Source organism: Diceros bicornis, chromosome 6 (assembly GCF_020826845.1).
Source record: "Diceros bicornis minor isolate mBicDic1 chromosome 6, mDicBic1.mat.cur, whole genome shotgun sequence".
Taxonomy (NCBI): domain Eukaryota; kingdom Metazoa; phylum Chordata; class Mammalia; order Perissodactyla; family Rhinocerotidae; genus Diceros; species Diceros bicornis.
In genome coordinates this window covers 74,417,819-74,441,560 of record NC_080745.1, presented here as the reverse complement: position 1 = coordinate 74,441,560, position 23,742 = coordinate 74,417,819, and the positions used below count along the sequence as shown (strand labels likewise).

The 23,742-nt window shown below is 40.8% G+C and overlaps 1 protein-coding gene across 1 annotated transcript in view; it reads right to left on the bottom strand.

The window, feature by feature from the left end:
• The window catches only part of RBM20 (RNA binding motif protein 20), a 198,305-nt gene extending 174,797 nt beyond the window's left edge, over nucleotides 1–23,508 (bottom strand). The window contains exon 1 of the mRNA XM_058543972.1: nucleotides 23,308–23,508. Within this exon, the coding sequence (XP_058399955.1) occupies nucleotides 23,308–23,489 (182 nt within the window). The 5' untranslated portion in view covers nucleotides 23,490–23,508. The remainder of the gene's footprint in view (nucleotides 1–23,307) is intronic.
• Between the last annotated feature and the right edge of the window lie 234 nt (nucleotides 23,509–23,742).

The window sequence follows — 23,742 nt, the reverse complement described above, 5'->3', positions numbered from 1 at the left end:
CCAGAAACCAGTAGAGCATCTTTCAGCCACTTTGCTTCAGGACTATGGCAACTTTCTTAAGCACGTTTAGTGTATACCCTTCCCCACTCCAAACCTTACCTTCTTTTACTAACTGGACACACCCAGAAGTATCACTCCGGCTGGGCCAGCCAGTCCTTTAAAATGTACTGCAATCAAGTGAGGGTGCAAAGTCTTCAGAATTGAAAACAACCTTCTGAGCCTAAAAGTGTTGTAATTTAATCCAAAGTTTTATTGAAAACATCATTAAAGCATGTAAGTGGTTTGTTAAATGGCAGGCAAAAACCCGTAAGAGACTTTTTAAGACAGACAGTAGTGGCCTATAAACATGTCATACTTCATTTTGATTGCTTTCAACAGAAAACACAAATAATATATGGAAGGAGCTTACTGTTGAAATATCATTCCTAGTTCCCAAAAGTAAAAATGACCACCCTGCCACACACACACAGACACACACACACAGAGACAAATACACACACCCCTTCCCTGTTCTCCCCTCTCAGACTCTATCTGGAAACGTTTTCATAGTTCTCCAGCCATAAACAACCTCACCATCAGCGGATTAGCAAAAGTAATAGGCATTTTAAATAAATCTTCACTTATCCTCAATGATGGCTTTGCTGCCACACCAAAAAAATAAAAGCAAGTTTTTCCTCTGCTTAAAAATGACAACGCCTTTAAGGGGTTCAGGGCAATCTGAGCTGAATATACTTTCATGTAAAAGTGGAAAGAAAAATGACACAACTTGAACACTATTTTTTCACATAAAATCACCATTTTCAAAATCACTTTTCAAAAAAACAAAACAAGGGTCAGGACTTATGATAAATAAGCTTTTTAAAAAAGTGTTTTACTCGAAAACTGTCCACAGGGAACTGCCTTAAGCAGCAGCTCAGAAAAAGAGCCTTTGTCGTCTCTGCCTTCAAGTGAAACTTTAGGCCAAAGAATCTTAAGAGTTAGGATCAACTCTGCCCTCTGCTCTCCCCTCCCTTCGCAGTCCTCAAAAAGCAGACTTTAAAAAGATTTCAAAGAGGGAATTTAAGAGGATTTCTGAAGGTTTCCCCTAGCACTCTCATCACTCATCGTGAACTCTCTGGACAGGAATGACACTTGTTAAGTTTTTTTCCCTCTCCCTCCCTCCACCTGTTGTCCCAAGTCTCCCGTGGTATGCCAGGGCCATTCGCACTTTCTGCTGAATGACAAAGTCTCCCCTGCCATCCAGTGTCTCCCCTTCCACCCAAGTGGCTGCTCCTAAATTGGAGCCCCTAGAAAAATATGTACCAATTAGGGGATACTTGATATCTAAGCATCACAGAATGGTCACAGGTTGGTTGGTTGGTTGGGTGGTTAGTTGAGTTTTTCCCATTTTATTTTTTTTTTAGTATAATGACTAGCTCCACCTTAACCTTCTGGAATAAGTGAAGCTAGGAAGGATGAAGACACATAAACTCAGATAGCAGAGGATCAGCAAGATGACCCTAACATCCCTTTGGGCCTCTCACCCTAGGTAGACCCAGCCATGGCTCTGGAACTCCAGGCAGGATGCTTGGCAAAAGTAAGTAATTGAGTTAAGGGAGATCTAAAGAAAGACTTCACGTTCACATTCATATGCTAAACTCGGTTAAAAATAGACTCAAGAAGGGCCTGACTTCACTTTTAATTTTAGCCTGATGATGAACATGCCCTAAAGACAGAAAGTCACCAGGCATTTTCCTGAGTGCAGTGATCTTCATATTTTTATAAAAGGGAAATGCAGCATGTTCTATTAATAAAAGTGCTGTAGCCTCAGTTAAATCGGGACAGTTCGTAAATCAGGGCCCCATGTGGCTGAGCTTCCCTCAACCAGCAGCTCACTCACACCCAGGCCCCCACTGAGTGGACAGGTCACACGCAGTGGGGGAAAGAGAGCCGGACACCAGGGATCAAAGGCCACACTGGATCAAAGGCACAAGGTATGGCTCCTGGACGCTTCCCAGGTGACCAAGTGACTCAACCAAGCACATTCGCCAGGAACTCTTAAAAGGCTCATGAAAACATCCCCATTGCCAGGATGGAGCCCTGTGTGTTATGACATTTAGTGAGGAAAGGTGGGTGGGTTATGGTTGTAAGAGGTAAACAGAGTAGAAGGAAAAGAAAATGTGGTGCTTCCTTCAGAAAAGACAAGCAATTTCACCTTTCCCTTCCAATCTCAAAGATGGCAAAGTTAACATTGGCGTCCAGCTATCTGGCTGGACTTTTCTGTGGACTCACCTAAGCAGGATCTTCTCCAGCTGCCCTTGGCTATCCAGCCACATAACAAAATAAAACATGGCCAGGCGGAAAAATTACTGCCCCTAAAGCACTGTGCCTCCTCACCCAAGCTAAACGGTCATTCCAAACTTAGGCAAGGCTGCCCCAGGTCCTGGAGAAAGTGCTGGAGAATGTGCTAGGGCCGAGAGGGGAGGGGGGTGTCCAGATCATTAGGCACTTCCAAACACAGAATGCCCAGCCCAGCTTTAGGATTTTTAGGATCTCAGTGAACTGTGCTTCTGCTTTCTCTTCTAAATAAACATGTTTGTGAGGCCTTACAAGCTCACGTAATCCTCCCATCAACTCGATGAGGTTGGCTGAAGAAACCGAGGCACAGAACAGTAAGTCACACAGCTAGTAAGTGATGGGCCATGCTGCTTGAATCCAGGTCTCTCTCAATCCACAACCCTGGTACAACAGGAAAGGCCCCACCAGGTCAAGGGGGGAGGGATGCAGTCTTTCCATCTTCTTGCCTAAACTTCCTCCCTTCGAAGGAAGACCAACTCTGCTGTTTTGGTTCCGATTTTTGGTTCTTGTTTTGCTTTTGCCTCCATTTTCCCAAGTTTATATTACAGCTGCTTGTAAAACCCTATAAACTCTCAATCTAAACCATTCCACAACAGTCTGAGCCATAGAGAGACATATTCTTCAAGGTAAGATGGAAAGACCTCGAGCTTTGGGGCCAGACAGATGTGAGTTAGAATCCCAGCTCTTCTAACTGCTAGTCAGGTGATTGCAAGAGTATACTCCACAGCCCAAAATGACATTCAGGGACAGCTGAAATCAAGACTGGCCAACTCATTGAGCTGGTGGGCTTTATTTTTTTTTACTTTTGTTATGGAAATTGTCTAACTATACAAAAGTAGAGAGAACAGCACAATAAAGTCTCATGTACCCATCACCCAGCTTCAACAATTATTAACTTTTGGTCAATCTTATTTACTCTACACCCCTGCCCATTCTCACCTCCACATTATTATTTTGAAGCCAATCCCAAATACATCATTTCATCTATAAATACTTTAGTATATAGCTCTAAAATATAATAACTTTTTAATTTTAACATAATTACATTATCACAACTACAAATAAATAATAAAATAATACATGAATAAATCATTCTTTAGCCTTGATATCCAGTCTGTTCAAATGTTCTAAGTAGTCTCATAATTTTTTTTTTAATAGTTGGTTTGTTAAAACTAGGATCCAAACAAAGATTATAGACTGCATTTTGCTGGTAAGTATTTTTAGTCTCTTTTAATCTATAGATAAGAACCCCTCCTGCTTTTCTTATTTGTTGAAGAAACCAGGTCTTCTGGCCTGAAGAGTGTCCCATACTCCAACTGGTTGATTTGTATCTCCATGGTGGTGTTTTTTTGTTCATTTGTTTGTTTGCTGAGGAAGACTCACCCTGAGCTAACATCCACTGCCAATCTTCCTCTTTTTGTATGTGAGCCGCCACCACCGCATGGACACTGACAGACGAGTGGTGTAGGTCCGCGCATGAGAACAGAACCCGGGCTGCCAAAGCAGAGTGCGATGAACGTAACCACTAGGCCACCAGGGCTGGCCCTCCATGGTGTTGTTTTGACATGTTCCTCTGTCCCCTGTATCTTCCATAAACTGGTAGTTAGATGTCGGGCCTGACACAGATTCAGGTTCTATTTTTGATAGTGCTGTGTACTTCCTATCGCATCACTTCAGTAGGCACATGATGTCTGGAAGTCTTTCTTTTTTTGACATTAAGATTGATCAGTGGGTTTGAATGTCATTAGCCTGATCCATCCATTATAGAGTTTCCCATCAGCTTCATCTAATGTTCTTAGCAGACATTTAATAACCATGTTGTCTAAACTCATTATTTCACTAAAGGTTACAAAATGGTGACGTTCCAATTCTATAATTCCTTCTGTATTTGTTAGATAGAATTCTATAAAAAAGAACTTCCCCTCATCAACAATTTGGATACCCTAAGATAACCAAAAGAAAGGACAGAATCTGTTTCTTTTGCTTTCTTGACTAATTTTCAGAATAAGTTGGTTCCCTAACCTCTTCCACTGGGGACCACTGAATTTTTAACTCGTGGATTTTACACAATTGTAATATATTTGATGTATGTCAATCTACTATAGTTATTCTTTTTAATGCTCAAATTATTCCATGTTTGGGCAGTGAAAAATGCTAAACTTGGCTCCTGAGCCCTTTTGACAGGACACAAGTGGTCTATGACAGCTTCTTTGCTTTCTGATACAAGATATTCCAACTCATTTTGCACATTTCCTGTCCCAGACCTGGAATAAGCCATTTTTCTGAGGATTCATAGTCCCTTTTAGTGGGAAATTGTACTTAGAGGCCATGTCCAATCTGGACATTAGAGGTGCTTATTGCTACTAAGATTTTTTCTAGGCATTTCAATGGACAAAGTTAGGAACTGCTTTTTTATTTGTTAAAGAGAAAATATATCATGAGTTCATACTGATATTTCCAATTCAAATTAGGGATTACAGGATTTTTACTTAACATCTCTGAGTATAAAATTGCTGCCTCTTTTTTATTATACTAAAAATATGGGTTTCTGATGATTTTAACATAATTACTTACTATATATATAATTGATTCAGAATAGTAATATCAATATTATTACTAACAATATTACTAAAATAACTTAAGATTTATTTGGAATTTGTTTTGACCTTAAGATATATTCTACCAGAGATGTATAATAAAATTATTGTGTTTTAAAGTTATGTGAAATAATTCTGTATGTGGTAAGCTATCACCTTGATACATACATTTGTTTCATTTTAATCTTGATTTGGGGGAATTATTTTTTATTTTAATTAAATTTTGTCTATAGTTAAGAAAAACATCTACAGGGTTCTAAAGTCAAATGTACAAAACACAATCAGAAAAGTCTAGCTTCTATCCTTGATCCATCCATCCATTTCCTCCCTCCCTACAGGTAATCATTGGTTTACTTTTCCATTTCTTTTAATTATAAGCAAATACATATGTATTTCTCAGAAAAAAGTTATCTGTTTTTTCTGCACCCTGCCTTTTTCACTTAACAATATACTCTGGAGATCATCCCATAGCTGCATATAGAGACTGTACTCCTTCCTTTTTATAGCCATATAGGATCTCACATCATGGATGTCCCATAGTTTCTTCAACCCATTCCCTATTGATGGACATTTGGGTTATTTTCAGTCTTTTGCTATTACAAATAATGCCACCATGGAAAGCCTTCCGCATATGTCTTTTCTTATTTTTCCTCATGTTATCTTTGGGATTGATCTTATAAATAGGATTGTTTGGTCAAAAAATAATGCACATGTAATTTTGCTAGATATTGCCAAATTCCCTTCCATAGAAGGTACCATTTTTACATTCCCACCATAAGATGGGACTTTAATTAAAAAAAAAAAAAATCGATGAAATCTCAGGGGGCTTCATTAACAATCTCTGAAAGGGATTTTAATTAAAGCCATCTGGTTTAATTCTCTACGTTTTGGACAAAGGAAATTTCTTTTGAGAAACGACAGTGATGTGCTCAAGGAACTGCCTTTATCCTCAGCCTTTCCTGACTTACATGCTCACTTTACACATAATTTTCTCTCCCCTAACTATGTCAGAGAAGTTAGGCACAGTATTAAATATTCGGATTGAAAATATCATAGGTTAGTTTAGGTCTTTGTGAACTACAAGTGGTTCCCTGAATTGGAAAATCAAAATTCACGGTAGCAGGGGGAGGCTTCTCGGTGCTTTCTCCTTTCCTAACTGCCTTTCATCCTTTTAACAAATCACAGATCTGATGTGGATAGTTATAGTCCCACAGCCAAGTGCTGGCCCCTAGACACACCCACACCACTGAAGAGCATCTTCCCTGAGCTTTCCTTCCCCGACGCATCCTCCCAGCATCTGAGATTAGGCAGCATGCAGACTTTGTTGGTTCTTCCTGCTCATCCCTATTTCTAATGTCTCTCAAATCTGGCCCCTCCCCTCCATCACCACGGCCACTGCCTTAATACAAATAGCTAATATTTATGGCACTTCTACATGTGTGATCTCATTTACTCCTCACAATAACACTATGAGGTAGATACCCAATCAGCCCCATTTTACACCTGAAGAAAGAGAATTGCAGAGACGTTAAGCAACTTGTCCAAGGTCACAGAGCTAGCAAGCAAGTAGGGAGCCAGGATGCAAACTCCAATATCTACCTTTAGCTGTCGTGCTATAGTGCTTCCTCATTTCAGACCCTCCTCACCTCTCGCCCAACTAGTGCAGGGGCCTCCTGACATGTTAGAGGAACACGCTGAGAAACATGTTTCTGTATCACCAGCATCCCGCCTTATTTTACATCCTCAGCTCTCACCATTCCCCAGCTACCCCATCCCATATCAGTGCTCCTTAATTAAAAACACACTCTGACCTCCAGTCAAGTGGAATTACTCTGATGCTCCCAGCTCACCATGGTCTTTCTCATCTCTGAAAATGCTTTCCTACCTAGAATGCTCTCCTCCCACCTCCATCTAGACCACACCTTCCCCCAACAACCTGACAAGCCCCTAGGCGTAGATTCAGAATCAGCTCAGATTGACCTCCTGAGACAGATGGACCTGTCTTTCCTGGAGCCTCCTCCTTCACCCTCCATCACCCTCCTGTAACTTGGCTCTCACTCTCACACCCTCTACCCACTCATCCTATTCTCCACCTGCACTCATAGGTCATCATTTTATTAGGTTTTCTTTTCGCTTATCCTTCCAGTATTTTTATGCAATTAAGGCAAATGTAAAATATATACATATATTACTATTCTCTCCTTTTCTTACACACACTTTTCCCACCCTGCTTTTTTCCCCATGTGCTTGAGACTGCTCTGTAACAGCAAACAGAGATGGTCCTCATAGCATGGGGGGATGTAGCCGAATTTATTCACTAATCCCCTTTGTTCCAGTCTTTTGGGTCCCTATTTCAAGGGACTGAGGAGACTCAGCCCCACTGCTCTTTCTCCAACATCAAGATCTCACCAGATGCACAGCTCAGATCTCTGCCAAAGAGAGTCCAACTAGACTGGCCACTGCAGGCGCCAGGCAGCGATAAGAGCACCGAGTCATTGGTAACCAGGGCCCGGGGGGCAGCCCAGGTTCTGTATCTTCTTTACTTCCAAGAATCACACAGGAGCAGAGGCTATGATCTTCTAACATCTTGCACTTTCATTTCAGTTTCCCGAGTCACAAAACTCAGATCCTAGAGCCCATACAGTTCACATCCTAGGTGGGCTCCGAGAAGAAACAAATGCCACCACGTAACAATGCCTAAGCTTGGCATTTTTAGTAACAGTTCATCTAGTTGTTCTGCAAATATTTAGTGAGCTGATTCTAGGGGCCAAGTATTATTCTTAGGTGCTGGGGGGTAATCACTGAATAAGACTCCCCTCCTCTTGTAGAGCTAACATGGCACAGGCAGAATGGGAGGAGAGGTAAGTAAATATATAAGGAAGTATATAAGGAAAATAAGTAAATTATATTACCTGTTAGGAGATGACAAGTGCTGTGGAAAAAAATAGAGCAAGTAAGGGAGATTGGAAGGTGCAGGACGCAATTTAAATAGGGTGGTTGGAGTAGGTCTCATTGAAAAATTATGGGCAATAACTTATTTTCTGGGCAACTCCTTTTTGCAGCTGCCACAGGTCAACTGTCATTACCATTGCCACAATTAAACTATCATTATCACAAACGTCAAGGTAATAATAAAGTATCTCAGTGTCGCAACTGTGTTGTTTTAGAAATTGCTTGAGGGCCGGCCCCGTGGCTTAATGGTTAGGTGCGTGCGCTCCACTGCTGGCGGCCCAGGTTCGGATCCCGGGCGCGCACCGCCGCACCGCTCCTCCGGCCATGCTGAGGCGGCGTCCCACATACAGCAACTAGAAGGATGTGCAGCTATGACATACAACTATCTGCTGGGGCTTTGGGGGAAAAACAAATAATAAATAAAATTATTAAAATAAAAAAAAAAAGAAATTGCTTCAAATAAGCAAAGTGTTTGCTTAGGGCTTGAAAACCTTTTTTGTGATCCAGAAATTTCCATCGTTGAAAGCTGTGATGCAACGAGGGTTTAAGGGGTGTTCTATGTGGTCATTTCCACCATTTTTCCTATTCGGATCGAATCTCACAAAAGAAATTCAGCCTGGAAATTGCCTGAACCTCTACAGGCACAATCAGGTCCCTGGCTGGAGACGACTGAGTGACACAGAAAGTCAGGTTACATTATGACACACACGTGTTCAGCACTTTATTCCTATCAATGCATGCTCACGTCATCTCACTGATCATTATAACAAACCCCACACCCTTTAACAAGCCCACACTCTACAGGAAGCCCCATACCCTATGATAATCCCACCCCCTGGACCTCCTTTAACAAATGTGGGACCTGAGAGACTAAGTGCCTTCCTCTGCTCACACAGAGGCGTGACAGTGGAGCCCAGACCAGAGCCGGGTTTCTTACTACCTAAGTCTGTGCTGCCCACCCCCCCACCTATCCCACCTCTCAACACACAACAGCAGAGTATCTGGGTCTCTCTAGCTCTGTCAGACAGGCAGCCTGAAAAAAACCTAAGTTGGAGAAAACCAAGCTTTAGTCTTGCATCAATTCTCATCCATGAGACCATCCTGTCTCATCACAAAGTCAGTTAGATCAAAAGTTGCGCTGCAGTTAAGTTGCTCATTCTCTCACGTATTCAACAAACTACGAGCCAGGGAGCCCGCCAGAGGCTGAGGACAGTACGATGAATGACACTGGTCCTGCCCACAGGACTTTCCAGGGTCTTCAGGGGAGACCAACAAGAGGGAAGCATGTGGTAGATGCTACAGTGGGGGCCATGAAGTGTTACAGGAAATGGACACCCAACCCCCGCTTCCTGCACTGGGTCAGGGAAACCTCCCTAGAAGAGGTGAGATCTAAGCAGAATCTGTATAGACGAAAGGGAACGCTCGAGTTCAGGAGAGAGAAGGTAGTCTAGGTAGGGAGAACAGGAGGACAGCAAAGACAGAACAGCAAGTCCAAGGCTGGACAGCTAAGTGGGGGCAGATCCACAAGGGGCTTCTAAGCAGTCTGAATCTCAACAAGGCAACAAGAAGCTCCACAGGGCTTTAAGCAAGCAGACGACAAGATTAAGGCTGCACTGCTGTAGAGAAAAGAAAGATCAGAAGACAGGCCCAGCTGGAGGCAGGAGGAAAAGCTGCAAGGCCTGCACTAAGGCAATGGCAGTGGCACGGAAGGGGGCGTGGGGGTGGTTCCAAAGGAAGGAAGGAAGGAAGGAGCGCAAGGTAGAACGGGTCAGAAGGCCTGGCTCTGAGCCTGGGCTCTCCAGTCATTGGCTAGGGGAACCCTGAGTAGTTACTTAATCCCTACCTACTTCACAGGGTCGTTGGAGGATTAAATGGGATAACCTAGGAAGTAAGAGAGTGCCCTGTGAACCCCACAGCACAGCAGGAGCACAGTGCCGTTCATTCACCCCCTAGCACTGCTGCATCTGTGGACACCTCGTCACCAGGAGACTTAAAATTACTCTCACAGGCACGTAAGTTTTCTCTGCTCACTTAACTTCTCTAATAGCTGAGTGGCCTTAGGTAAATCTGGTGGTCCTTCTGGACCTGGCTTCCTTCTCTATAAAACAAGAGAACTGAATTAGATGAGGTCTAGGGTCCCTTCCAGCTTGAAGTTCCAAAATTTTGTTGTCTTATTTATCTTGTGACCCAAGTTCCCTGGTAACGATTATTTGTCAAATGAAAAATTATTGAAAGAAGATTCATCAGTAGAAGAAAAACAAAAAACTAAGCTAATGAGAGACTGGCCCCGAAAACTAAGATGAAAAAGCATGTGTTCTTTAAACGCCTTGAAGGGTCATAATAACATGTTCCATTCAAAGACACAGTAATAAAAATTCATAGATGTTTTCACTCAAAAAATTATTATGTATCACCTCTGTGCTCCTAAAAGGTTAAATTATCAATGACCTAGATATTTACCCAAGAAAACTAAAAGATACATCCAACATAAAAACTTGCAAAGGAATGTTCATAACAGCTTTATCTGTAATAGCCAAAAACTGGAAACAACTTGTATGTCCATCAACAGGTAAATCGATAAACATTTTGTGATATATCCATAAAAGGGAACACCACTCAGCAATAAAAAGGACCAAACTTGTCATATACGCAAAAAAATGGACAAACCTTAAAATCATTATGCCAAGAGAAACACCAAAGAACAGGAGAAAATATTTGCAAATCATATATCTGATAAGGGTCTAGTATCCAGAATTTATAAAGAACTCTAACAATTTCACAACAAAAGATAAACAACTCAAAAGAGGGACAAAGGACTTAAATAGACATTTCTCTAAAGAAGATATACAGGGCTGGTCCCATGGCTTAGTGGTTAAGTGTGTGCGCTCTGCTGCTGGCGGCCCGGGTTCGGATCCCGGGCGTGCACCGACGCACCGCTTCTCCTGCCATGCTGAGGCCGCGTCCCACGTACAGCAACTAGAAGGATGTGCAGTTATGACATACAACTATCTACTGAGGCTTTAGGGGGAAAAAATAAATAAATAAAATCTTTAAAAAAAAAAAAGAAGATATACAAATGGCCAACAAACATATGAAAAGATGCTCAACATCATTAGCCGTTAGAAAAATACAAATGAAAACCACAATGAGATACCACTTTATACTCACTAGGATGGCCATAATTTTTGTAAAAAAAAGGAAAATAACAAGTGTTGGCAAAGTTGTGGAGAAATTGGAACCCTCATTTAGTCCTGGTGAGAATGTAAAACAGTGCAGCCACTTTGGAAATTCCTCAATAAATTAAACACAGAATTACTATATGACTCAGCAATTCCACTCCAAGATATATACCCAAAAGAACTGAAAACAGATGTTCAAGCAAAAACTTGTACACAAATGTTCATAGCAGCACTATTCTCGATAGTCAAAAGGTGGAAACAACTCAAATCCATCAACTGATGAATGGATAAACAAAATGCTGTCCATCCATACAATGGACTATTATTCAGCAAAAAAAAGTAATGAAGTACTGATATATGCTACAACATGCATGAACCTTGAAACATTCTGCTAAGTGAAAGCCTGATACAAAAAGGCATATACCATATGATTCCATTTATATGAAATGTCCAGAATTCGTAAACAATAGAGACAGAAAGCAGATTAGTGGTTGCCAGGGGCCTGTGGGGAGGAGGGAATGGGGAATAACTGCGTAATGGGGACAGGGTTTCCTTTTGAGGTAATGCAAATGTTCTGGAACTAGATAGTGATAATGGCTACACAACACTGTGAATGTAGTTAATACTACTGAATTTAAAATAGTTAAAATGGCAAATGTTATGTGAATTTTATCAAAATTTTTTAAAATATTATTTCCAAAAAAATCATTATGCTGAGTGAAAGAAGCCAGGCAAAAAAAAAAAAAAAAGAGTACCGGGGCCCACCCCCTGGCATAGTGGTTAGTTCGAGTGCTCCACTTTGACAGCACAGGTTCTCAGATTTGGATCCCGGGCACAGACCTACACCACTCATCTGCCATACTCTGGCGGTGACCCACATACAAAATAGAGGAAGACTGGCACAGATGTTAGCTCAGAGCTAATATTCCTCAAAACAAAAAAAGAGGAAGATTGGCAACAGATGTCAGCTCAAGGCGAATCCTCCTGAGCAAAAAAAAAATGAGAGTACATACTGTGATCCATTTGTATAAAATCCTAGAAAATGCAAACTCACCTCTAGTGATAGAAAGTAGATGGGTAGTTGCCTGAAGGGAAGAGGGTTAAGGGAAAGAAAGAAGGAGAAATTATAAAAGGCATGAAGAAATTTTGGGGGGTGATAAAAATATTTATCATCTTGATTGATGGATGCCTTAACACGTGTGGCTTCGTATATCTCAATTATACCTCTGCAAAATCAAAAAAGACAAAAGTTTTAAAAACTATCATTGGACTTCTGAAGTCTTAGACTTATTAAATTTCTATTTGAAATACACTGAGGAACTCACTGTTTAAAGGATCTTTACTGTAAACCCTTTTGAAAGTCAAAAGCAAACAATCCTTTCCTGATTTATTGATTCTATTCAGTCTGGTTTTGACAGACAACTGTTTCTTAAAGCAAAAGAACATCTCTAACGACGTCTGCTAAGACTGTTCAAGAAGTAGGTCTCATGGAGACTAAGCGAGCTGATGTGGCCATGTTTCAAATCAGAACTTCTTTTTGCTATTAATAGGAGCCTCCAACACTTTAATCATTGCTGAATCTTGGTTTTTTGAATTGGTTCAAAATGGTATGGTAGAACTTAGCAGATGATCATTTTGCAAATCAAACTATCATATCTGTTATTATTTTAGCACATGCTGAGAGGATTATAAGTGTTTATATACTCTCTGAGCATCAAATTCAGGTCTTGCCTAACATGCATAACAAGTAGAATAAAACAGTGAATCAAATGCCAGAGTCAGATTTGCTCGTGGAATTTAAATTGGGATACGGATTTCACATTAAACCAAAAGGCATATTTAAAGCTACAAGAGACTAAGAAAGGAAAAAAGAAACAGAAGAAAATGTTTTTCATTGGATTGCTTAGTTTATCTCAAATTAAATTTGCCTTACTTTCAAATTTATTTCAGCAATCTTTTTCTATAATATTTTCTTTGTAAATGGTGGGTTTTCTATAAATTATTTTGAGGACAGATATTTACATAGAGATATGATCAACTGAATTTACATACCATTCTCCCATCCCAGCCCCAGCCTGCCAGTTCTTTCATAAGGAATATTTTTCTTAGCTTTGCTGAGTCATTGTAAATTTGTGACTTGATTTCCTCATCTGTAAAATGGGGATGGGGGAGGGGGAATAACAGCATTATCTCACAGGATTATTGTTGGATTAAATGATTAAATAAATTAAACACACAAAGTGCTTGAAATAGTAGCTGGCACTCAGGGAGCACTCAATAAATGTTAGTAGTTATTATTGTTGCCTTCATTATTTAATTACGCTTAATAATAATTACTTTATTATTGTGGTTCCCTTTTGCAGACGAGAACACTGAGGCTCAGGGTTAGTGGCGGCAAAGCTGAAACTAGACCAGAGAGCATGCCTGCTCCTGATTCTTTTCAGTACTCCCCACCCAGACATATTTTGTGCATGAAAATAAGAAGACCAATCTGGAAGAGGCAAAAATAGCTGTGTAACTTAAATCTAAAAAGCATGAACAAACTGGTAGTCAGAGACCAGCTCCAGGACTCACCCAGTTTAGGCTTCAGGGCAAGTCATCAGGCATTTTTAAAGTCGGCTTCATACAGTGATTTTGAAAAGGAAGATAAAAGGTTTTTGCAAAGAGTCGACACAGCTTCAAGAGGATGCCTAAAAAATTGTGTGAGCTAGCAAAAATTACATGAGCATCCACTCACTGCCATTAGCGTTAAAAGGGATTTATATTCACTTTGTATGGGTATTAAAAAGTACTGCAGCCCGTGACAGAATGCCCACTGTAGGGGTTAAGTGGGAAGCAGTGTGTCCATCAACTAAGTTCCTATCAAGTCAGGACTAGAAAATTCTAGAGGCTACAGATAATTTCTATGGCTGGTACAATGCAAACACATGTGCAAGGCTGTCTGATTTAACCTATATACTCAAGCTAATCCATTCTAAAGTGATATTTAGTTATCATTTCAGTTCCACATATTTCATCAAAGGGGCTTTTTAAAAATATGGTCAAATTAAAAGATAAAACCATTAGATGAAAGTTTGTTGGGAAACAGGATATTCAGAGGGTCTCACAGTGTCATTCCCACAGACAACTTACTAATCACAAAGAGAAAAATGCCTGATTATGATGGGGAGATCTAGCGGTGACCACGTTAACCAAGGGATCAAACTTAGTGGAACACACATGACCCATTGCATATCCTTGCCAAAATGCTTAACCTGAATCTGGTCATGAGGAAACAATAGACACATCCAGATCATGCTTCATTCTACAAGACAGCTAGCCTGGAATCTTCCATCATGAAGAACAGAAAAAGGCAAGTACACTTGCTAAATTAAGAGAGACATCATGAACAAATGCACTTGCAAACCTGAACCAGCAAGGGTTGTAAAAATAGCTATATGAGATGTTCTTCTGTAAATTGGAAAAAGTTAAAAATCTAGTATTTATTAGGAAAAAAAATTAAAGTAAGACTAATTTCCTCAGATAGGATAACAGAACTATGGTTATGCAACTTACTTTTGAATAGCTTAAATACATATATGGAGAGAGAGAGAAGAGAGTACATCTGAGAGAGCAAGGAAGAACACAAATGCAGTTCCCCCAAAAGCAAAGATTACTTTTTTAGTACAGTCAAAATTATATCCTTGGTTGAAACAAATTTGAAGCAGAATGAGTAGGGGATGAGGTGGCAGAAATAATACCAGGGATTCCTATTATTTGCTTGAGAATAAGAAGTGAAATGTATTTTGTTTCCTATAAATAAAAATATTAGTTATCCTTTTACCTTAAAAGGTCCATCTTTATACCATAGCTTGAAGGGTGTCAAGGGAATGTTTCTGGATATGAATGGAAAGTGGGTATTGGGTTTTTCCTATTAAAGATCTGAAAAAAAGTCACCTAGAGCCAAGATGAGCAGAGGAGAAAATGTGACACACAGCTTCTGTTTAGCAGGAAGGAAGAGACCTTGAGATGCCCTGGAGAGACCCAGTCTACCCCATGGGCAGAAAAACCAAGGGGTGAGATTCGGGGAGGGGGGAAGATAACATACCCAAAATCCCTTTGGGGGATCTGAGCAGACTAGAGCCAGTGGATAAATGGTTAGTTTATGAATGGCCTCCATTTCTCTCTCCTCCATTTCCAGGCAGACAAAAGGGCAGCCTAAGTAGAAAACACAAGAGATGGAAAAACAAGGATTCCTATCCCAGCCTGACCACTACCTTGCTATGTGACCTTGAACGATTCACTTGACTTCTCTGATGCTCGCCTGCCTTACCTAGCAAAACAGGAGGACTGGGCTACAGCAGCTCTCAGATGCCTTCCAGGTCTAAAATCTAAGACACTAGTGGGCAGTTCAGTCTTCAAGACAGTACAATACCAATGTGTAATGTCTAGTCCTATTTTTGTTTTAAAAACGGAAATAGTTTTGTTTTCTCTTATTATAAAATTAATACATGCTCACTGAAAAAAAAATAGAAAGTATATTAAAAAAAAGAAAAGACAAGCCTCTATAATTGTACCACCTAGAGTTAGAACCACTGTTAACATCTTTATATTTGTTTTTTAGATGTTTTCCCAGGCTTGCAAGCCCCCCACACACACTCACACATATTTTTTTAAAAACATGCGATCCCTGTGTACGTGCTATTTGTAGCTTCTTTTAGTTAACAATATTATGTGATTTGTATCCCATATTAATAAATATAAGACAACGGCATCATTCTAATGGCTGAATGGTACATGACATTATACAGGCACATGATTTACTTTCTCAACTGAGAAACATTTAGATGGTTTCTAATTTTTTGCTCTTTTAGAAAATGCTGCAATAAATATCTTTATGCTCATCCTTACTATATATATAACTTAAAGTTTATAAATCAATATTTAATCACACAACTCATCTCCCTTTTTATGCAGAAGGTTAAAAATTTTCTTTTCAAGTATCAAACAAAGGATATCCATAACTCCAGGCTTTCAGCTACTCTGCTAGCCCAGGAGGACGCAGGGGCCCCAGGAAACCCGGTCCTTAGGACGCTCTGGAAACATTTGGTCTCTTCGATTCGAGGAAGCCACACGGAAACCTAAGGCCCAGCTTTTGGACAACCACGATCTCTTCGCAAGGTGTTTTTCAGGCCGTGAGCCCTGGGCGAGTCTTTGCAGCCCACGCAGAGTGACCGCGAGACACGGCTGATGGAGTCCGAGTCCCTGCAGCACCCGAGCTCCTGGAAGACGGTCTGTAGGTTCTGCGTTTACATTTCTGCCTCTAAAAACAGTAACCTCACCAAACATACTCTCACGTGCCTGTGTTTAATACAAGCCAATTTAGACACGTGAAAATGATTGGATCTGTCTCCTGAACTGAAAACAGTACTCTTTTTGCAAACTCAAATATTCACTATAACATTCCAAAATAATCGTTCTTTATTAAAAAATAAAAAAAAAAGTCTAGTGATTATAAAGCAATATAAAACGCCCTCCTTTTCACTAACATTAGCGTCTACTTTTCTAACTTAAAATTATGGCATTGATCCAAATATTCTTTGCAAATATTGGGAAAAAGAAAAAATTCTTTTTTTGTGGTTATTGTTGTTTTCTTTTTTTGTGGTTATTGTTGTTTTCATGAGTGAACAGTCTTACAAACATGAACCCACGCCCATGGCTAACATGTAACTGATGTGGGATATATTCTCCATCAGATGTACAGGAGGAGAGGGGAGGCAGTGTACACTGATGATCACTCAGCAATATTCTTGGACATTCGCATAATTTAATTCTTGGAAGGAAATGCCATCGATCATTTCCAATCCCTGGAGAGGCTGGATTAGGAAGGTTAATTGGCTTGTCCAGATCACCAACTCCCAATCCAGGGTTTTCTTTTCCTCTCTGACTCTCCTTGTCAGAAACCCAATAATTAATTTAGAGCAAAAATGCTCATTTTACACTTGACAACACCAGGCAGATCCTAAACCGTTCTATTCAATAATGAATTCAAAATAAACCAAAAGAAGTAATTTAGTGAAATCAATACGTCTTTAAAATATATATTACCTTGTCTACTCCTTCAGTGTCATGACACTGGAGGTCAGGTTTAAGGGTGGGTCTAACAGGAGCCAAAATCATATTTGGGAGACAGTCTATAGACAACTTGCAAAACTGAAAAGTATTTAAGATATCCAGACAACCATGAGTGGAGGTTTCCAGGTTTGGGCCAGAGTGGGAAGTAGCAACTGAAAACTGATGGGTCATTAGTGTGATCGAGAGAAAGCAGGTGCAAAGAAAGGACAGGACCAAATGGCCCTGGTGCATCCTTAAAGCAAATACCTACATGAAAGAAGAGAAAAGTGGCGTGAAAACCATCTTCACGGGGTGACAACTACCCCTACCCCCAACACATGCCGGACTCCCAGCCTTTTGTTTCTGAACATGTGGAAAGATTTATTCGGCAAACTGAGCTACAAGTTATTAACACATCCTCATGCAAGCTGCTTAAACGGCTCCCTTTGTGCTCAAAAAGCACATTCACAGCAATGTGTACCATCTCCCTGATGGATCTGCTGTCAGCAAGTTGGAAAAGTTGCCTTCTAAACCATCAGGGGACTTATTTATCTTAAAAAATATAGCAGGAATCGAGGAAAGAGGAGGATCAATTAACTTGGCTGTAACTTCTGCCACTGTAAAGACTTTATCACATTTGATGGAAACACAATATTGGGGGAGGGGGTTTCTTCCCTTTCACCTCCTCCTCAAACAGCTGGCAGTGATGACTTGTCCCCAAACTTGCTGCCTGTAAATGTCAAAGACTGAAACCCTAGTTGGGTGGAATTTAAACAGTGACCACCCATTGAGCCCGACAAAATATCAGCCCACCACCGACACCTCCTCGGTGGTGCTGGAACCCAAATTCACATTCCTGATTCAAAATGTGCCTTCTTAATTAAAGTCAGGATTTCCCAGTCTTCTCACTGGTGGGAACAAGCAACGTGAAGCTTCCAGGATAACACACATATCACCACGATCCTGCCAGGTTCATTAACCAGAAAGGGAATTGCCCTGTACTCCTTTCTACAAACCACTAATTCCCGTCTTTGCCCTGATTCTGGGATATGGATCGCTTTACTTTCTGCAAAAGTGTTCAATGCACTACTCTAAACCCAGCTACCAGCCATTCACACCAGCTGTGGACCCACAGCAACTTTCTCTGTTCAAATACATAAAGTAATATCAGTTAGACCATACCAAACAAGATAATTACTGTGGCAGGAAATAAAAATCAGATTAAGTGGGATTTTGTGGCACAGAAGACCCCTTCAAGCATTCGTCTGGCAGGGGGACCAGGGTGGATGAAGCAAGAAGGGAGCCCTGCTGCTGAATTTCTCTTCGGAATTTTAACTCCACTATCTCAAGCTTCTTCCATGCTTGCTTTCCATGTTTAGTTGAGTCCATTTCAATTCTATCCCTTGATTAGACCCTTATTCCCACCTTTTCTGGATTCTTGTTTATCAAAGCTGTGAACTGAGCCACATTGGTTTGTTTACTTAAAGGATTAGCTGTTGTGTGCAGGGAAGAAATATTAGTTTAACTGGTGTCAAGAACCTACAGCCGCAAGAAAATATATCAGATTGAGAAAGAGAAATTGGATAATGTGGGATCGTTTCACTGTGAGTTAATCCTGGTGGGGTTTTTCCCCCTCTTGTAACTATTAAGGACAGACAAAGATAACTTAACAGATCAGAGTCCACATTCCAATGGACAGATTTGGGCTTTTAAAATGATTAAGTTGATAAACCGCTAAGGAGGTAGCAAAAGAGTAAGTGGATAGAAGAATAAAACGGGTGATAAAATTTTCTTCTTTTCTTTCCCCCATAGCACTGGCATTAGAACTGCTGTGCGCACCATATGTATAGTCATTTTCCGTGACTAATGAGAATAATGTACTACATTTCATAATACTGATCTCTTTGGCAATTTGAGAAAAACTCTTAAGTAGATGGCTACACTTACTATCTAAAAATACTTATATCACAACAAGCACTCAAGCAAAATTTCTTTAAAAAAAAAATACCCTTAAGAGGTTTTCTTGAGAAGCAAAGAAACTTTTCAGAATGCTAAGAAAAGAACCTACCCTCTCTCCTCCCCTGTTTTGGGTAAGTGCTTAATCCTCTCAGATGGTTTCTCTTGCCGAATGCTTGTCTTACGTGCAGTTTAAGATGGTGTTTAAAATTTTCAAAATTCCTTCTATAAGTGGATCCCTGTTTCCCCTAAAAATGGACTTAAACTGATGTTAGAAACTGGCAGATGTTAGAAATTCCATCCTCTTTCCAGAAAGGGACCAAGTGTGAGTGTGAGGTAATATCCCTTTTTGGCAAATTCTTATTTCCTCCCCGATTCTGGATGTAACTGTCAGCATGCCCATCAAAGTAGGTGGACATCACACACAACTTGCCTGCATGTCACTCCCTAGGAGTTACACGGAGATACTTCCAAATGCAGAATGTCTGTAAAATTATCTGCAATCAAGAGTGACTACTTATAACACTTTCTATACTGAATCAGGGGAGCACTTTGCACTGAAAACAGTCAGCCAGCATCCTAATGCTATGCAGAAGACTATAAACTTTAGAAATCAAAGCTGGATTTTTATTTTCATAAGCCACAAATACATGCAGGTGACACTAGCTATCAAATACTAAACCAAAACTTTTTCTATTTTTATAATTGATTTTTATTCATTGCTTATCAAAATAATCTGGAAAGGAAAAAATAAGTCATCTATACTCAAATTAAATATGCAACTTGAGGTCATGCATTAGCCAGGAATACTTTGCTGCAAGTCAAATAATTTTAGGAAAATCACCTGTGTATTCACTGCATAGAAGTTGTGTGTATGCTTGTTTGATTAATTTTCACCAGGATTAGTGGCACACTTTGTAGCTACGTCTGACAACCAACTTCAACATTTCACACAAAATTGAGTGGCACTGTTTTGATTCTGAAGAGAGTTTTAAAACTTCAAATTTCTGATGTTCATCAGGGTTAATAAATAACTTCTTATAAACCAAGAATTAGGTTTGATCTTTAAAGCACAAATTAAAACACTTTTGAAAATAAAATATTGTGAATGTTTGAGAAGATAAATCCTTATAAAACATTTGCCGACACACACCAATGTTTTTTTTTTACTTCTGCTAGTATGGAAAATATATATACTTTAAGTCCTCAAATTATTCCTATTCACTAAACTCGTCCCAAATCTCCTCTTAAGGTGTTATTTATATTTCTCGTTGCCTAAATGCCTTATATAATGATTGACATTTATCCAATAACACCTCCACATTGGCCAACTTAGAGAATGCATGTCTAAAACAAAGATCTTACAAGATATTAGTTATATGTGTCTAAACATGACTGATAATCTTTATAGGTAAAGCCAATACTGGCCAGGGGTCAGGGGTTAACGAGCAGAAAGGTCATGCACAGTTCTTGACTGAAGCTAAGAAACAATAACAAGAAAACGAAATATACCTGAGTAGAACAAAAGTACTCCACAGAAATTAACTTTCGATGCAGTCTTCATAAGGACCCAGACCATCTTCCGTAAAACAAACCCAAAGTTGGTCTTATTCGTCATCACACCTCATGGGTTTAGTTAATTAAACGTACTAGACAGCAGTTCTCTTAAGACCAAATACAACGTACATGAACAGGAATCAGTTTTTATTGTGATAATAACGATTATTTTAACAAAGTCATTGACTTTAACCCAAAATGAAAGCCGTTATTAATGAAAACGAGCAAACATAGACATTAAGAAGTGAAGACTTTTGTAATCCTTAAACGCTATGCAACATGAAGACTAATATCTTTATCATTTTAAAGAAATCAAAACTTCTCCTCTTACGAATTACATAATAACCTCCCTAAAATAACTAGAAAAAACACAGCTTCTCCAATAAAATCTATTTAATATTCGACCCACTAGAGGAGAATTTCGTGCAAAGCTCCAGCTCACAAAATTCCCAAATCAAGAGGCGGGCAACTAATTTTGCAGCTGAGGGCAATCTCCTCGCTACGTTTTCTCAAAGATGGCTGATGCAAACAGCACCTCAGAACTACACAAAAATGGTTGCTCAGATTAAATTATGCAGACGCAGTTTCAAAATAAGCTGCTCAAATTTCAGCGCATTAAAGTTGGACCTGCAAAGCATTTGCCGTGTTACGCCCGGTTCCAGCGGAATTTCAGTGGGTACTGAGGGGAGTGCAAACCCCAAATCATCCTTATAAAGAAAGACTTTGAAACATAAGCACACAAACATCAAATCCCACAGGCACATTCACTGGCCCTAGACCTGGCCCCTAAACACCAATCTGTAACCAATGCAAAACAAGGCAGAGCTATCAGAGGTCTCCATCCTGGACTGCAAGCAGGAGGGGCCACGTTTGAAAAGCTCAGAATTATCTACTAAAGTAAGTTATTCCAGAGATGGAATTTTCCAAATGGGGATACATTTACAAGGCAAATTATTAAATGAGGTAACTAAAATACACTTTGATCCATTTTCCACAAAATGGCATTTGTTTTCAACCTGGCAACATTTCATCATCAGACATCCATCTGCAAAAATTTTTCTGTGAACATAAAATTCCTGTTTTTTTCCTAATTTAAAGCAAATGATAGGAAAATGCAGGGTGATTACAATACTAAAGCAAATTCAGTCGACTTAATGCGCAGCCTAATCTGAAGCCACATGACACTGGGCTGGTAAGAAATACATTAGATATCTCCCAATTAATAATTGGTCAATCAGGTTTTTTAAGGAAATAAACTTAAGGTTTTAAACATTTTTTTCTCTGTTGACCTATATTTATATTAAGGACTAAAGAGAAATTTTTAAGTAATGATGTACTTAAACTGTCAATCATATTTAGCAAGTCAGCTGAAACAATTTGCAAAACAATAGGAACAGAATAACAATATAAATATTTTCATTTTCAAACAGTTGGAAACTTGTTAGTAGTTGAAAGTTATATAACATCAAACTAAAGCAAAGAGTTGTCAGAAATGGAGCTTTCCTTTTCTACCAGTCAAAAAAAAGGAACCATTTTGTTCTGAAATACGATACCAGCGTCCTTTGATATCAAACTTGAATTTTCGCTATTCTTTCTATTATATGTCAGTCTTAAAAGCAATATTTAAGTACCATTTATACCCCATAACTGGCTATTTCTCTTACTACACTTTAATAAGTTTATGTAACTCAAAGCATCAATACAGCAGCGCCGGAAAATCTCCGCTCTGTTCCATACGATTGATTTTGCTGTACTTGTGTGTATTTCTCTAGTTTCGTCAGTTTCCCCCAAGCACTCATTATTCTGACTTTCCTACACTTCTTAGTTTGGGGAACTTCATGCCAGGCTGAGGAAACCCTTAAGAGAATAAAGATCCTTCACACAAACCAACATTCTAGGCCTCAAACTGTCAAACGAAATCTCGAAAGAACGAACAAAACATCATCACTTGACTTTTATGGCCCCCAAATGAGCCGAAAGAACTTCTCAGAGCCTATCGACCCCCCCCCCAATCTACTCTCGCGCTGGGAAGGGCGGCTCTCAAAATGCGCGACCCAGGTCGCACAGTTCACCTGAATCGCAAGATGGTAACATTAACGGTAAACGGTTGCGCGGCTAAGAACTCTTGGCAAGGGCCTTCCTGAGAAGTGTAAATACTTCCATCAGAGCAAAGCAAAACGTGTTGTTTACAAACTTCAGGGGCCCCATGAAGGGTGGTTCCTTCCTGGCAGCCTTTTCCTTACACCCCCTCACGCGCGCGCACACACTCACGCACGGCTCTCCACACATTTCAGCGGCCTCTTGGGACCAGAAAGATGAAATACACCCTCTGGTCCATTTTCCCTCAATTTGAGCTATTTTAGTTCAAAACATCCAGAAATATCCCTGAAGAGAAGAGAAAGGGGATAAGCAAAAAGAAAATTATTTTCGCCGCATAACTTGGCTTCCCTCTCCCCAACCGCACAAACAGGCGGAAAGAGACCCCCTCCGCCGAGAGAGTGGGCGGGAGAACTTCAAACGCCAGGCGGCCAAGCGAAGTTTAGCAGGGACAGGAGAGAAGAAGCCAAAGAAGGGGGCGCCCGGGGCGTGTTCCCCAAGTGCACACCCGCTCCCCGCTCCCCTCTCCCTCCTCTTACTTTTGGATGATCTGGGGTAGGCCGGCTTGGGGCGGCGGCGGCGGCGGCGGCGGCGGCTGCATCCCTCGCGGGCCCGGCGGCGCTGGAGGCGCCGGGGCACCGGGCACGTTGCGGGCATCTCTGTCCGGTTGCTCGGGACCGCTGGGGTCCGCGTCCTGGCTCATGGCTGCGGCCAGCACCATGTGAGGCGAGACCGGCCCCGGCTCGCGGCAGGAGAGCGCGCGCGAAGGGCGGCCCCGGGGCACGGGCGCTCACTGGCCGGGGTCCCTGTGCCCAGTCCCCTTGTCCTTCCCGGTGGCGCGGGGAGGAGACGCGAGGGGCGGGGAGGAGGCAGTCCCGGCGGCGCCGCCTGCTCCTCCTCCTCCCGCGGGTCCCGCTGGCCCTGCCGGGCCCCGCGGGGGTGGGGGTCAGGGGGCGTTTCCCGGCCGGCAGGAG